The following is a 14,356-nucleotide window of genomic DNA, read 5'->3' on the forward strand; positions in this document are numbered from 1 at the left end:
TCGTCCCACATCAGCTGGACGGCGGAGGTTCAGTACAGTCAGGGGAAGGCAGCTGAAAAACAAACGTGCGCAAAGATAATCAGCCTCCGCGAACCTTTCCGCGCCTTCCTCTTCAGTGCGCAACAGAAAATACTGCACATTGACACACACATACACACAAAATATTGTTCTCCTTAACGGGTGAAAATGACCCGTATCTCAGTAAAGAAGCTTCTGCTCCTGCTGTGCATCGGGGGATCTGTCCACTGTATGCCAAAATCTGCAGGGAAAAGTACAAGACAAACGCAGCAACAAATCAGTCTGGACCCGGTCTACGAGGAAGCCAGGAGTTTAGCCATCCATGAAAGTAAGTTCATCATCTTATTTATTTGAAGAAAAAAAATTATCTAATCTAACAAACTTTCCAGGGCATATCATAAATCAGACCAATGTACAAGAAAAAAGTTGACTACATAGGTGTTGTATATAGGAATATATACGCTAATTTTATCTTTTTAACTGTAGATGGATGCAACGACAATGGTCGGTTTTATAGGATGAACGATAACTGGGAGCGCCCGTACATGGACAGCACTCTCATCTGCACTTGTGAGGGGGCTTCAGGGGTCAAGTGTAAATCCAAACCTGCAGGTGACCGTTTTTATGATTAAGACTCTTTCATTCTGATCTTTGATACATTAAGGTTGCGTTTTTTCCTAATGCGTTTCTGTGACTGCGCAATACCGCGCAATTACGCACGGCGCTGAACTGACTGTGTTTAATAGGCTATGAAGCTTTATTTAAGTAATAAATTTGTAGTATTTTGTAAATCAAGTTATATGTCGTTTATATGCTAATTTTTGGCACCTGTAGCTGAGGAGACGTGCTATGACAAATTCAATGCGCGCTCCTACCGAGTCGGAGAGACCTACGAGCGACCTAAGGATAGCATGATATGGGACTGTACCTGCATTGGGTCCGGTAAAGGCAAAATTAGCTGCACCATCGCAAGTAAGTCCAATAAAATAAAATAAAAGTATGAATTGTACATTTAAAAAAAATGCTCACATTAAAGTGTTTTTTTTCCCCCTCGTTATTCTACTAAACTGATCAGTTTTTTTTTTTTTTTTTTCTGTACAGATCGCTGCCATGAAGGAGGTAATTCATACAGAATCGGGGACACCTGGACACGACCCCACGACACTGGAGACTACATGCTTGAATGTGTGTGTCTTGGCAATGGAAAGGGAGAGTGGACCTGTAAACCCGTTGGTGAGACAGTGTTTACCAGTGCATTTGTCTTTAGACTAATAGGTATTCCTGTAATTCTGTATAAATATTGAAGTTGTTTGCAAACAGCTGTAAAGAAGGGATTAAGGCATGACTATTTTTAAAATAATTTTAAAATGTCACTTAATTTAATTTGTATTTCTTTGAAAGCTTATGCATGTATTTTTATTCATTTATTTAAGGTTATGTATAGGCAATGACTTGTGGATTTAGTTATTATTTGTTTGTTAGTTGCTTTGTTTATTTGTTGCTTGGTTGATTATGACTGTTTTCGGAAATTTGGCATGCCAGCATGCCAGCATGCCACACCCGAGTGGTAAGAACAAGATGCTAAATTTACTGTATCTTCACAGCGGAGCGTTGCTATGATGACTCACAGGGATCTTCATATGTGGTTGGTCAGACATGGCAAAAACCCTATCAAGGATGGATGATAGTGGACTGCACCTGTTTGGGGGAGGGCAACGGACGCATCACCTGCACATCCAGAAGTAAGAGTCTTCTTTCAGCATTGCATGTGTAACCGGTCCTACTCGACCCGCTCTGAGCAGGACTCGAACCGGCGTCTCCGGCATGGGAGGCAGGTGCGCTAACAAGGACGCTAAAGACCGCAGCCTTGAGATCAGGGGAGTGAGGTTTACACACACAGCTTTTACTAGCTTGCTTCCGTTACACCCCCCCCCAAACCTCACTCCCATTCGGGTCACGGCACCAAGTGTAACCCCTCAGGTCCTACTTACCCCGCTCTGAGCGGGACTCGAACCGGTGTCTCCGGCATGCGAGGCGGAGACACTAAGAAGGACGCTAAAGGCCGCAGTCTCTTGAGATCAGGGGAGTGGGGTTTACACACACAGCTCTCACTAGCTTGCTTCCGTTACACTCACCCCCCTAAACCTCACTCCCATCCAGGTCATGGCACCAAGAGTAGCCCCTCAGATCATACTCAACCCGCTCTGAGCGGGACTCAAACCGTTGTCTCCGGCATGGGAGGCGGGCACACTAAGAAGGACACAGTCTCTTGAGATCAGGGCAATGAGGTTCATATGCACAGCTCTCACTAGCTTGCTTCCGTTACACTCACCACCCTAAACCTCACTCCCATACGGGTCATGGCACCAAGTATAGCCCCTCAGGTCCTACTCACCCCGCTCTGTGCGGGCCTCAAACCGGGGTCAATGGTGTGGGAGGTAAGTGCACTAACAAGGATGCTAAAGACCGCAGTCTCTAGGTGTCAACCACTAGCGCACCTCTTTAGGCCAGAGGAGTGAGGTTTACATGCACAGCTCTTTCTAGCTTGTTTCCATTGCACATCTTCAACATCAGTAAAAAACAAACAAAAAAAAACTTGAAATTTGTGAGAGATTTTTTAAAAACACCTCTTTGTTGTGTTTGTTGCTCAGTAGACGCCTACTTGTTTCTAAGGTCCTGTTTTTTTTTCTCCAAAGCACACATTTTTCCCATTCACACATTTTCCCCATCCCTCTTCCCATCTCCTTTCGTGACTTTGTAGTTATTTACATGACACACCCTTATAATTACCAATGAGCTCTGTAGAGCTGCAAGCTTCCTGTAACTGGATGAGATTATGCGCATGGAAAATTACAGCGTGCACTAGTTTGCAGGGCTATTGAAGTTGAAGTCTTGCAGTGAAAGGAAGTGGTGTGGGTGAAGAAACACTATTAAGATCTTGGCTTCCTTCACCTGTTCTGCTTGGAAAGTGTCGGAAAACACTTCATCATGGGTCATAAATAAAGACCTACTGAAGTGTGATGGTGTGAAAGTGTTTCCTAAACAAGCTTGTGCCAAGCATGACGATCGGAAGAGAAAGGGTGGGATGAATGGATATGAATGTTTCTTAGTAAAGCGGCTTCTCCATGTTTGTTATGTTCCACTTACCACTTACTACATGTCTTGCACTGTCTTTTCCAGACCGCTGTAATGACCAGGACACCAGAACCTCCTACCGTATTGGTGAGACTTGGACCAAAACTGACTCCAATGGAAACACTCTGCAGTGTCTTTGCACAGGCAACGGTCGTGGAGAGTGGAAGTGTGATAGACATGCTGCTTCCCATGCAACACCTGCCATTGGTAAGTGTGCAAAGTCTGCTGTCAGATAGTAATAATTAATTAATTTCAGTAGGATAATAGAATCATATTTCTCAATGGGACTGATCTGACCAATAGGAACCCAGTAACACTTTATTTTACAGTCCTGTTCCCCATGTACATACTATGTACTTACAATAACTGGGTAATAACTAGGTGCTAACCCTGAACCTACCCCTAAACCTAACCGTAACCCATGTAGTTACCTTATATTACCCAGTACTTTCTTAGGTAAGTACACTGTAAGTACACGTAAGTGCACTTACTTTAAAATACAGTGCAACAAGGAACCCTTTAGAATTTTTATTCCCACAAGGCAATTTATTATTATTTTTTTGGCCATAAGCTTAAACGGCTTGTCTCTGTTGTCTTTGTGACTAGGTTCTGGCTCTTCCGTGGCTCATAGAGTTACAACAGTGATGAACCAAGTCAACGTCCTGTCTGAACTTCTTGAGGAGGGTAACTGTAAAACCGATTCAGGTGTGTCCTATTTCAATGGCATGAGCTGGATCAGAACTCAGGGCAGCAAGGAAATGCTGTGCACTTGTGTTGGAGGAGGAATCAGCTGCGAGGAGCAAGGTGATGTTTAAATTCGGGATATTTTCTACACTTAGTGTGTTATACAGTTCTTAGAACTTAACGTGCATGTTTACTTTACAACCTTGTTGAAACTTGTAGGTCATGTGACCAATGTAGGTTCAAGTCCTTTCTCACCCATTTCTACTATTTCTATGGATAAAATGGCAAAAACGTTTACTTTTGTGCATCTGGCATACGCTTCATCCAAAGCGACTTACTAAGCGTTTAATTTGCATATTACCAGTTAGTACATTCTCTGGGAATCGTTCCAATGAACTTGGCATTGCTAGGCCTGTGCTTTACTCTTTGAGCTATAGGGAAAAGGCCTAAAACAAACTGTTTTGGACAACCCATTGACCCTCATTCTGTACCCAATGACACATACTGATTATCTCCCAAAAAGTTGGGGAATGACTATAGAATTTTTTTAAATATTGGTGGGACATTTCTAATGATTGATGCTATCCTCTCTTTGATTTACGCAGATGGACAGTCCCAGGTTTATGGTGGCAACTCTGGTGGGCAGCCATGTGTGTTCCCCTTTGTTTTTAGTGGGAACACCTACTACTCCTGCATTTCTGAGGGCCGAACCGATGGGCAGCTATGGTGCAGTACCACGTCTGACTATGACAGTGATGGCATGTACTCATTCTGTACCGGAAAGAACCGTAAGTACATTTCAGAGCCTCTTTCTTCATGTTCCCTGCAGAACAGACCAACTTAAACCAGCAGAAATGTCTATACTTGTCCATACTTGGTTTGGACCACCCTAGCCACATTGCACTTTCACATGTCTTTCTAGTAAAGCTGGTTGACCAAGATAAAACATGGTGGCCTGCATCACTAGAGTAATGGGTCAAGTTTTCATTCTTGGTTTGTCTGATTGTTCTTTCTTTGGTCTTTCAGAGCTTGTGACGACCCGTGGAGGAAACTCTAATGGCGCTCTGTGCCAGTTCCCATTCAAGTATAATGGACGCAACTACACCGACTGCACATCTGATGGCCGTCGTGATGGGATGAAGTGGTGTGGTACCACTACTGACTATGATGGGGAGCGGAAATATGGATTCTGTCCTATGGCTGGTGAGTTTGTCCATTTTCAACCCAACCTAGGTTGTTTTTAACCCAGCATTTCAGAGTGTAATATTGGAAATATATTAGTAGCTTAGAAATAAAAATTTTCATCACACTTTACATTAGGGTCCAATTCTCACTATTAATGAACTATTAACTACGACTTTCACCTCAATAAACTCCTAATTACTGCATACTAATAGTTAGTAAGGTAGTTATTACGTTAAGGTATTAGGTAGGGTTAAGGGATGTAGAATATGGTCATGTGCTTTATAAGTACTAATAAACAACCAATATCCTAGTAAGATGCATGCTAATAAGCAACTAGTTAATAGTGAGAACTGGACCCTAAACTAAAGTGTTACCAAAATTTCAAACTGAACTTTGAGTATACTGTAAATACTCAAAGATTTCAGCACATAGCTACATAAAGATCGCATTTTTACAGATTTCATGTACTCAGTGTGCCAGTAGGAGTATGTGGATTGTTATCTATTTAAATTTACTGGTTCTTTTTAATGCATTTAGCTGAAGTCAGGTTTTATAGACAGTAATAGGTTTTTTGGCCTTAATTGGTCATTTATGTGCTCGGGCCATGACACTCAGTGGCCTGCAAATGAGTTCTCGAGCTGTATTTAAGAGCCATTAAGGGAGTTGGATTTTTTAAGACCATGTAATGTGGTACTGATTTGTGGCTCCGCTGACTGGATCTATGGGGTCCGCCCTTGTCAGGGTTTTAAGCCTGGCTCCACTCCAGACCAGACATGATTCCTGGCTTTGATCCAGGGAGAATGAGATCAGAATGGACACCGAACATTACATGCATTCTGAATAGAAGTCCGTGTTATAAATATTTGTTTTTTTAACGCAATCATAAATTCACTTTCTGCATTTTAATCCAGCTCATGAGGAAGTCTGCACTGTGAATGATGTAATGTACCGCGTGGGTGACGAGTGGGACAAGCGCCATGACACACTTGGTCACATGATGCGCTGCACGTGCCAGGGCAATGGACGCGGGGAGTGGAACTGCATTTCCCACACTCAGCTCAAAGGTCATTCGATGTTCCCAAATACACTTATCTTACAAATATACTGGTGATTTTTGAAAAACAAAAAAGTAGTTCTGGACATGACACATCATGAAATACACTAAATACAAAATATGTCATCATAAACACGTTCAAAAACTAACGAATTTCAGACCAGTGCGTTGTGAATGGACAGACATATGACGTGAATGAAACCTTCGAGAAGCGTCATGACCAGGGCTACATGATGAACTGCACATGCTTTGGCCAAGGCCGTGGTCGCTGGAAATGTGATGCCATCGGTAAGCTGGCATTTGCTAATTTTGTTGCTATGCTCAGCCTTTTGTTCTGTTTTCTTTTTCTAACCTTTTTCTCAAAATGTTAGAACTTCCCTTTATACATTCAAAGTATTTTACAACATGAATGGTCCATGTTTCCTTCAATTCAAATCGAACAGACTCATTCTAAACAATAGTTTTTGTAGACATGTCAGAGTTGAAATGAAAGAAAGACTATTTTTACTTTGTCTGCACAAACTATTTATTCTTTTCCTTTAGACCAGTGCCAGGAACCCGAGACCAAGGTGTTCTACCAGATTGGCCAGACATGGAACAAGGTCATCCAAGGCAGCCCGTATAGATGTTCCTGCTATGGGAACGGCATTGGAGAACTGGCCTGTGAGCCTCTGCAGTCTACTGGTAAGAGATTGCACAGCTTCATAAAAGACCTAGTTTAAATAAAATAATGTAAATGGCAAGAAGCAATACTGTTAATGCCAACAGTTTATTGGCATAATTTTGTCTTAAAAAGTGGTGGGTACCATGGTGATTTTAATGGGGGGAAACCTGATGAAACCTAAATCTAAATAGAAAAACCTAAATTTTATCATGATGAAACCTAAAATTATTGTAACTCTATATATAATATTCAAGCACTTTTATGATAGTTTCATGTAATTTGTGTACTCCATTCATGAGAGTGGTAGGTATATTTAATCTAAATATGTAAATGGAAAGCTTCATCTCTTTACTTCATCTTTTCGAAGGTAAAAGAGTGCAATGCGCAAATGTATTTTGTGAAGCATGTATGAATGAACTCTTTCCCAGCCATTGACGGAATTTTCCAGCTTTCCGTGTTTTCACTGTTATACGGTAGAGGGCACTATTACGCATCTTCTGAAAGAGTACTGAATCTCCTGATCAAAACACAAGCAAAGAAGAAGCAGAAACAAGCGATAACATATGTAAGAAGATGCATATGTAAAATAACGCGATCATCAAAATTAAACAGCATATAAATCAAAACCACCTAACGTTATCGAATGAAATGTCGACCCAGGATGAGATTTAAGACTGTGCATGCTTTGGGGGGTGTTGATGGACTCAATCTACTCCATTTATGTTCCAGATGTAGTCTTTGACAAAAATGCGATTTTCTCAGCTTTTAGCTCAAAATGTTGCTTTTTTTTGTTGTGAAAATTACCCACATTCACATGTTGATAAAAGAATGCATGAAGCTGAAATAAAACTGATTTTTGTTTGTTTGTTTGTTTAATAAATTTGTAAGATATTGCATGTTCAGATATTCATACAACAAAATATTCTGGGGACCATAAAAATTTTTGTGAAAATGATCAAAAATACTGGCACTGGCTGGCAACTTTTTTTCAAAAACGCTGGTGGGGAAAGAGTTAAAATGTAATGAAAGACGGATTGGAGATGCTGTTTCTTTGTGTTGTAAGTCTGCTATTATTTAGTGGCTTTCAAAAAGTGGTGAGGACAAATCTGACTTTGGCAAAAAGTAGTGGGGGAATGTCCCACCCGTCCCACCTGCAAATTACGCCTATGCAACAGTCACTTTCCCACAATTACTCTTCTTTGACTTGAATAACACTTGATTATGTATGTTTGTTTTTCTTTTAAAAGCCTCAAATGGTCTCACTAAAAGAGCTGTCACCCATCGTTTACCAAACAACAACCTCTTTGAAATTCAGCAGATGTAGATCAACCTCTATCTAACCTCTCAACAGGGGAAACATTAACCATTTGAAGTTAGGCAGATAGGACAGATGTTTATGCCATTTTTTTTTTCTTTCTTCCATGGAGGACAAAAGATGTTTAGAAGAATTTGTAGGCTGCTATTTTCTAAAAAAAAAAAAAAAAAAAAAAAAAAAAAAACACATTTAAGTTACTAGCGCTTTTAACCATAAAAGTAGTTCATATGATTCGTGCACTACTGTATATTTCACATCTGAAACCAAATTACAGCTTTGTGGTAGAAACGGACCGAAATTTTAGTTGTTATTCAATGAAAATCCTGCCTTTGATCAACATTAGAGTTTTATTTTAGTCTATGGTTTCGGCAAACTTGTGCAAAATACCAAATGTGATTCTCAAACAGAATTTATAGCTTTTAATACCATGGTTTGATGTTCAGTTGCGATTCTTTGCAACCAAATGGCTTGTAGGGGCAGCAATAAGTAATGTAAGACAGGTTGCCATTTGTTAGCAGTTTGTCTTTTTTGAGGAAAGTGTGAGCTGTATTTTTACGACCTTCACAGAACCTAAAAAGTACAGCCGCACTATGTACACAGACCATCTGTAAATGATTGTCTTTAACACTATATGTTGACGGTTGTGCTTTTGAAGGGCCACTGTGAATTTGTATCTGGGTTACCATCTTCCCATTTTGGTTTTGATACCACAAAAGCTGATGTATTTTCTGCCAAAGGTGAAGGAGACATCAGAATTGTTCAAAATGATCTCACCGCCTTGAATTGCATGCAGCTGTTAACCAAACTCTGTGAAGGCCTATGGATAATAAAGGGTAAAGTGGGTGCAGAATGTTTTGGCCAGGTGTGATTTTTAACACCACACCCATGCAATCATCCTCTGGACTGTTTAACACCCCTCACTTGACAAACTGGGGTAATTTTGATCCATTTTCAAACATCTGGCCAGACAAAAGATTTGATTGCCTTATCCAAACTTAATATGAAACAGACTGTTTTCAAAGTCATCTCTCCTTTTCTTTGTTTTCTTTTCCTTCACTGTGAATTAATCACATGTTTTGTCTCATATGTCATTAAATACAGCTGCAGAGTAAATGACATTTACAATATGAAACTAGCTAATCAGTCAGTTAACAATCATTATTTGTTTATCGTCCTCCTCAAAAGCTCCTGTTCGGGTCATCATCACAGAAGCTGGAAATCAGCCGAATTCCCATCCCATCCAATGGAACGCTCCCCAGTCTGCCCACATTACACAATATATCCTCAAGTGGAGAGTTGTAAGTCTTTTTGTTTTGTACATTTCTCATTGAGGATTTTCAGATCTGGATTTTTCTGGTATATATGGTAATATAGTTTAGTGACAGTTTATGTCAGTAAAGAAGATTCGAACAGCATCGATTTTAATCCAGATTCCTGGAACAAGAGACATTTTGTCCCTTCAGAGAATGTTTGTGTACCTCCGTCGGCAAGGGATGATCTCCTATACTAAAAGTGCATGATGAGATTTCATCACACACAAACAAGCCACAGTCCTTGAACTTAAAAACACACATTTACTCTTCAAACTGACACAATGAATCATGGACTTCAGTGGAAAGTTGCAAAATTGTGCTTTTTTTTTTTTTTTTCTGATTAGCTAAAAGAAAGGCTTTCCAGGTTCCACAGATGTCAAAAACATCAAGTTACTAAACCTAACAATAAAAGCAATGTTAAAACAGTATAAAAACAGCTGAAAAACAGCAAAAAATCAACCTTATTAATTATTCATGCCCCAGTGCATGATCACAACACCAGTATCAGAAAAGTTGAGTAGGTTTTACTTAATTTTATGAGTACTTGAATTGAATACTAATATAGAATGTACTTCATGTTTTAAATTCTTGACCTAATGTTTTCATGTAAAAATGTTTTTTTCTGTAGCATTTACTTCACCACAACACCAATCATTTTTATTGTGTTCCCAGCAAACAAAAAAACCCAATATAGTGATTCCACAAATTTCCAAAACAGAAAAAAAATTATATATATATATTAAGAGATTGATTACAGCAGTCAGAAAAATTTACTATTGCTCCCTCAGCCACTAGAAACATCCTCACGCAGTATTAATACTTGTTTGTGTAATTTAATGCCAAATGTAACACAAAATCTTGTCTTATAAACAAACATTTTCCTTTCACAGAAAAATACACGCTCACCCTGGAAGGAGGCAACCATTCCTGGCCACATCAACTCCTACACCATTTCAGGGCTTAAACCGGGCTTGACCTATGAGGGTCAACTGATCAGCATTCAGCGCTATGGACCTAGAGAGGTCACTCGCTTTGACTTCACCACTACATATGGCTCTCGTATGTAGATTTTCCACTTTGTATTATCTTCAATTCTGTTTCTATTTTATAGGAATTTCAAAAACCTTGCTATTGAAACAAAAAATAAAAACTTCATTCAACATCATTCCCCATTTTGCAGTGGCCAAAGCAGAGGGTGAGACCACCCAGCCTGCGCCGGTGGTGGACACCTCAGAGTCCGTTACCGAAATCACCTCCAGCAGCTTCGTCATCTCTTGGGTATCTGCATCCGACACAGTGTCTGGTTTTAGAGTGGCATATGAACTCTCAGAAGAAGGAGCCCCATCACGTGTGATTGGTGAGTATAGTTGGAGACATGCCACTAGTTAAAAAAGGAATAGAAATATTAATGCCCAACATGACGGCTGTGGGAAGGAAAGCTCTTGCATGATCTTAAATGGATAGTTCACCCAAAAATTATCCCATGATTTACTCACCCTCAAGCCATCCTAGGTGTATATGACTATCTTCTCTCAGACGAACACAATCGGAATTATATTAAAAATATCCTGGCTCTTCCAATCTTTATAATGGTAGTGAATGGTGCTCACGATTTGGAAGCCCAAAAAAGTGCATCCATCCATCATAAAAGATATCCATACGACTCCAGGGGGTTAATAAAGGCCTTCTAAAGTGAATCAATGGGTTTTTGTAAGAAAAATATCCATATTTACAACTTTATATTCTATAATATCCAGCTTCCGTCGACTTGCGGCAGAAGCATAACATCTGATGACTAATGACACTCCTCACTCTAGAATTCCCATGAATATTGGCTGGACCAAATACATTTTTTTAGCCTGATATGAAGTAAAGAAGCTAAATTTATGATACCTTTCTTATCCTTACAAATGTATATTATCTGTTACTGTACATTACTGGGAATTAACCAAAACTGATTACACCCTTTATGAATATAACTCTCAGGTTTTCTCGTGACTTTGTAAAATTGAATTGACTTTTATTAATTACTCTTGCCCCCCCCCCCCCCCCCCCCCCCCCCCCCCCCCCCCAAATTCCACAGACCTCCCAAGAACAACTACATCATTGAACATCCAAGATCTTCTGCCTGGCCGTAGGTACAACGTCAAAGTTTTTGAAGTCAATCCAGAAGGAGATACAAATCTCATCCTGACAACAACTCAGACCACTGGTAAGAGGACCATCACTGTGTATAGGGACCATAATTAACTTTTTGAGACAATTAAACAGCCATGAATATTTTGTACCAGGCATGAAACAGTATTGTGCATTTAATTAAACAATTTTACTGTTTAGGTGCTTTTCACATTGCATTTGCAGAGCAAACAGCAAAGTTCATTACTGACGTGATTTTGTTGCTCAAAATTTGTTGTTGGTTTGATGCTAAGAATGGGTTGCCACTTGAAGTTCTTGATTAAGACAACCTGAACTTTTCAGTTGTTCAAAACAAATTTATTACATTTACCACCCAACTGCTAGAGGGCAGTCATCAGATTTTATTGCACATTAAATTAACTGTCTGTCTATTCACAGCACCTGACGCTCCAACCAATTATGAGGTCTCAAATGTCCAAGAGACGTCCATCGTGATAAGATGGGCCAAACCCCAAGCACCTATAACTGGTGAGCAAATTTGTGTACCAACATTTGTGAATTAAGATATTAGTTGTATTCTAAAGTTGCATTTTTAGTTTGTCTGCTGATAATGTACAGAAATGTAGAATCAACAATTTTTTCATGTAATGTATGTGCGCAGGCTATCGTGTGGTGTACACACCCTCAGTGGAGGGCAGCAGTACTGAGCTCATCCTCCCTGAGACTCAAACATTTGTGACATTGAGTGACCTTCGACCTGGCTTGTCATACAATGTCAGTATTTACTCAGTGGAAGACAACATGGAGAGTGTACCTTTGGTCCTACAGGTCAGCACCTCTGGAGAGCAACAGCCTGGTAAGAGTTCAGAAGATCCTTTTTTGGGATTCTCTTTTGTTGGATAGATATAGTAGAAAGTGACAGGAAATGATCTGGAGACAGAGGAGGACATGTTGAGACATGTTGCAGGTTGCACCTCCCAGTTTAATTTTTGTTTTTATAGCTTTCTGCTGCTCCTCTTGTTTTCAGTTAGTTCAACATTCGTATTCGTACCTCTGATTGTGTCAAAATGTTTTACACCCACACACTCCTAGCAGGCCCGGTTCCAGAATAAAGTCACTGAGGTGCTTCTGAAATTACTGAGGGTGCTCTAGTAAAGTGCAGATGTAGGCTAAGCAATGGTTCCACCATAGCAGATTAGCAAGATTATTATTATTATTATTATTATTAAGTCATAACGCTGTGATTTTGTCAGTTCATCGCGATCTCACAAAGTTCTGTTATAATCAATGAAGCTGCCAACAATGCACAATAAATATCTTACATCATGTCTACACTTTGTTTGTTTCATGAGCCTGCATAACTCAGCACTAAATAAAAACTTTTTATGGTTTTGAGTGGTGAGTGGAGTAAACACCTCTGATTGGCCGTTGCATTCAAAAGATCAACAGCTATGTCTTTGATTGGCTACATTGCTCACCGCTGCAAAAACACGTTGCAAATAGATACATTTGACGTGCTCCAGAGCGCAAACACAAATATGCAATGGAGCGCTTGCCAAATCTGTTTCGCCAATATATTATTACAGTATCAACTGAGGGTGCACTTGCTTGCTTGCACCCTCATAGAACCAGGCCTGACTCCTAGTAGGCTATTTTATGTCTGCATTTGAGTTCAAACAACTTTATTTACTCAATTCACTAAGCTAGTGAAAGTACCCAAGTTTCTCACTCACGTGTAAAGATGTCTGCCAGTTCTCTGCCTCCTCACGCTGAGAGCTGACTCTAGCAAATGACTGAGCTATGAGATTTAGTGCTTAGTCAGAGCCAAAACAACTTTATAAGGATGGACTGGGAAGTTTTGAGTGTCTTTCTTTTCTTGTCTTGCCAGTTGACGTCTTTTTACCAAAAACACACTTCCTTATGAGAACTGTGAAAAGTCTTTTCTTCCTTGTGGAATCTTGTTTTTCTTTTGAAGCTAATAGAGAGCTCTATACTCTTTTTGAACTCCAAGAAAGCATGCATTGATTACCTTGCTGAAAAATCCAGCATAAACAAGCATGAACTCCATGTTGGTCCAGGCTGGTTTATGCTCGGTTTAAGCTGGTCTAGCTAATGGATCAGCTTAGTCATGCTGTTCTCAAGCAAAACTAAGCTGGTGTAGCACTCCTGCTTCCCATGCTGGGGACCAGCAATGCAGCAACTTTTCAGCAGGAGATACAGACATTCCCAATTAAATAAATATTTAGTGGTACTTGTCAAACTAATCATCACTATTTTTTATTTTTGCTTATACTTGGTTAGGATTTAAACAGACACCTAATCCTAGCTTGCCCAAGTAACTCTTGTGTTTACATTACTGATTATTCATACCTTTCCTTGTAGTAGAGCACTGAAATATTGCTATTTTGCTTTCCACCTCATTAACAGAGGAGGTCCAAGCTCCCACAGACCTGCAGTTTTATGAAGTTACCGATGTAAAGATCACCATCACCTGGACTGGTCCTCCTAATGAGGTCTCAGGATACCGCGTGAACTTTGCGCCTGTAAGCACAGACGGCCGGGCCCAGAGACCCCTTCAGCTTCCTGTGACGCAAAATGCTTATGCTGAGCTCACGCACTTGCATCCTGGCACACTCTACCGTTTTCATATTTATGCCGTCAGCGGAGGAGTGGAGAGTGAACCTTTGGTTGGGGAGCATTCTACAAGTGAGTGGCATCCATACCTTTGACTTTGAGCTGTTCATTTTTTAGAGTGCAACTAACAAAAGATGCTAAATCTGTTTATAGTTATGTTTATGTCATACTTACCATCAGGGTTTGACATTAACTTTTTTGCTCACCAGCCACTGTGG

At 40.1% G+C, this 14,356-nt stretch overlaps 1 protein-coding gene across 5 annotated transcripts in view; it reads left to right on the top strand.

The window, feature by feature from the left end:
• fn1b (fibronectin 1b) overlaps positions 1-14,356 on the top strand; it is a 27,518-nt gene continuing 13,162 nt past the window's right edge. For all 5 annotated transcript variants that reach the window (XM_051888044.1, XM_051888361.1, XM_051888127.1 and 2 more), the window contains exons 1-19: positions 1-346; positions 505-630; positions 853-990; positions 1,120-1,251; positions 1,623-1,760; positions 3,199-3,360; positions 3,760-3,957; positions 4,443-4,625; positions 4,864-5,040; positions 5,934-6,086; positions 6,236-6,364; positions 6,620-6,760; positions 9,241-9,353; positions 10,259-10,427; positions 10,549-10,725; positions 11,452-11,580; positions 11,943-12,032; positions 12,166-12,360; positions 13,932-14,210. In XM_051888044.1, coding sequence (XP_051744004.1) covers positions 187-346; positions 505-630; positions 853-990; positions 1,120-1,251; positions 1,623-1,760; positions 3,199-3,360; positions 3,760-3,957; positions 4,443-4,625; positions 4,864-5,040; positions 5,934-6,086; positions 6,236-6,364; positions 6,620-6,760; positions 9,241-9,353; positions 10,259-10,427; positions 10,549-10,725; positions 11,452-11,580; positions 11,943-12,032; positions 12,166-12,360; positions 13,932-14,210 — 2,989 coding nt within the window. In that variant the 5' untranslated portion in view covers positions 1-186. The remainder of the gene's footprint in view (positions 347-504; positions 631-852; positions 991-1,119; positions 1,252-1,622; positions 1,761-3,198; positions 3,361-3,759; positions 3,958-4,442; positions 4,626-4,863; positions 5,041-5,933; positions 6,087-6,235; positions 6,365-6,619; positions 6,761-9,240; positions 9,354-10,258; positions 10,428-10,548; positions 10,726-11,451; positions 11,581-11,942; positions 12,033-12,165; positions 12,361-13,931; positions 14,211-14,356) is intronic.

The sequence above is a fragment of the Ctenopharyngodon idella genome, chromosome 1, assembly GCF_019924925.1.
Source record: "Ctenopharyngodon idella isolate HZGC_01 chromosome 1, HZGC01, whole genome shotgun sequence".
In the NCBI taxonomy this organism is placed as follows: domain Eukaryota; kingdom Metazoa; phylum Chordata; class Actinopteri; order Cypriniformes; family Xenocyprididae; genus Ctenopharyngodon; species Ctenopharyngodon idella.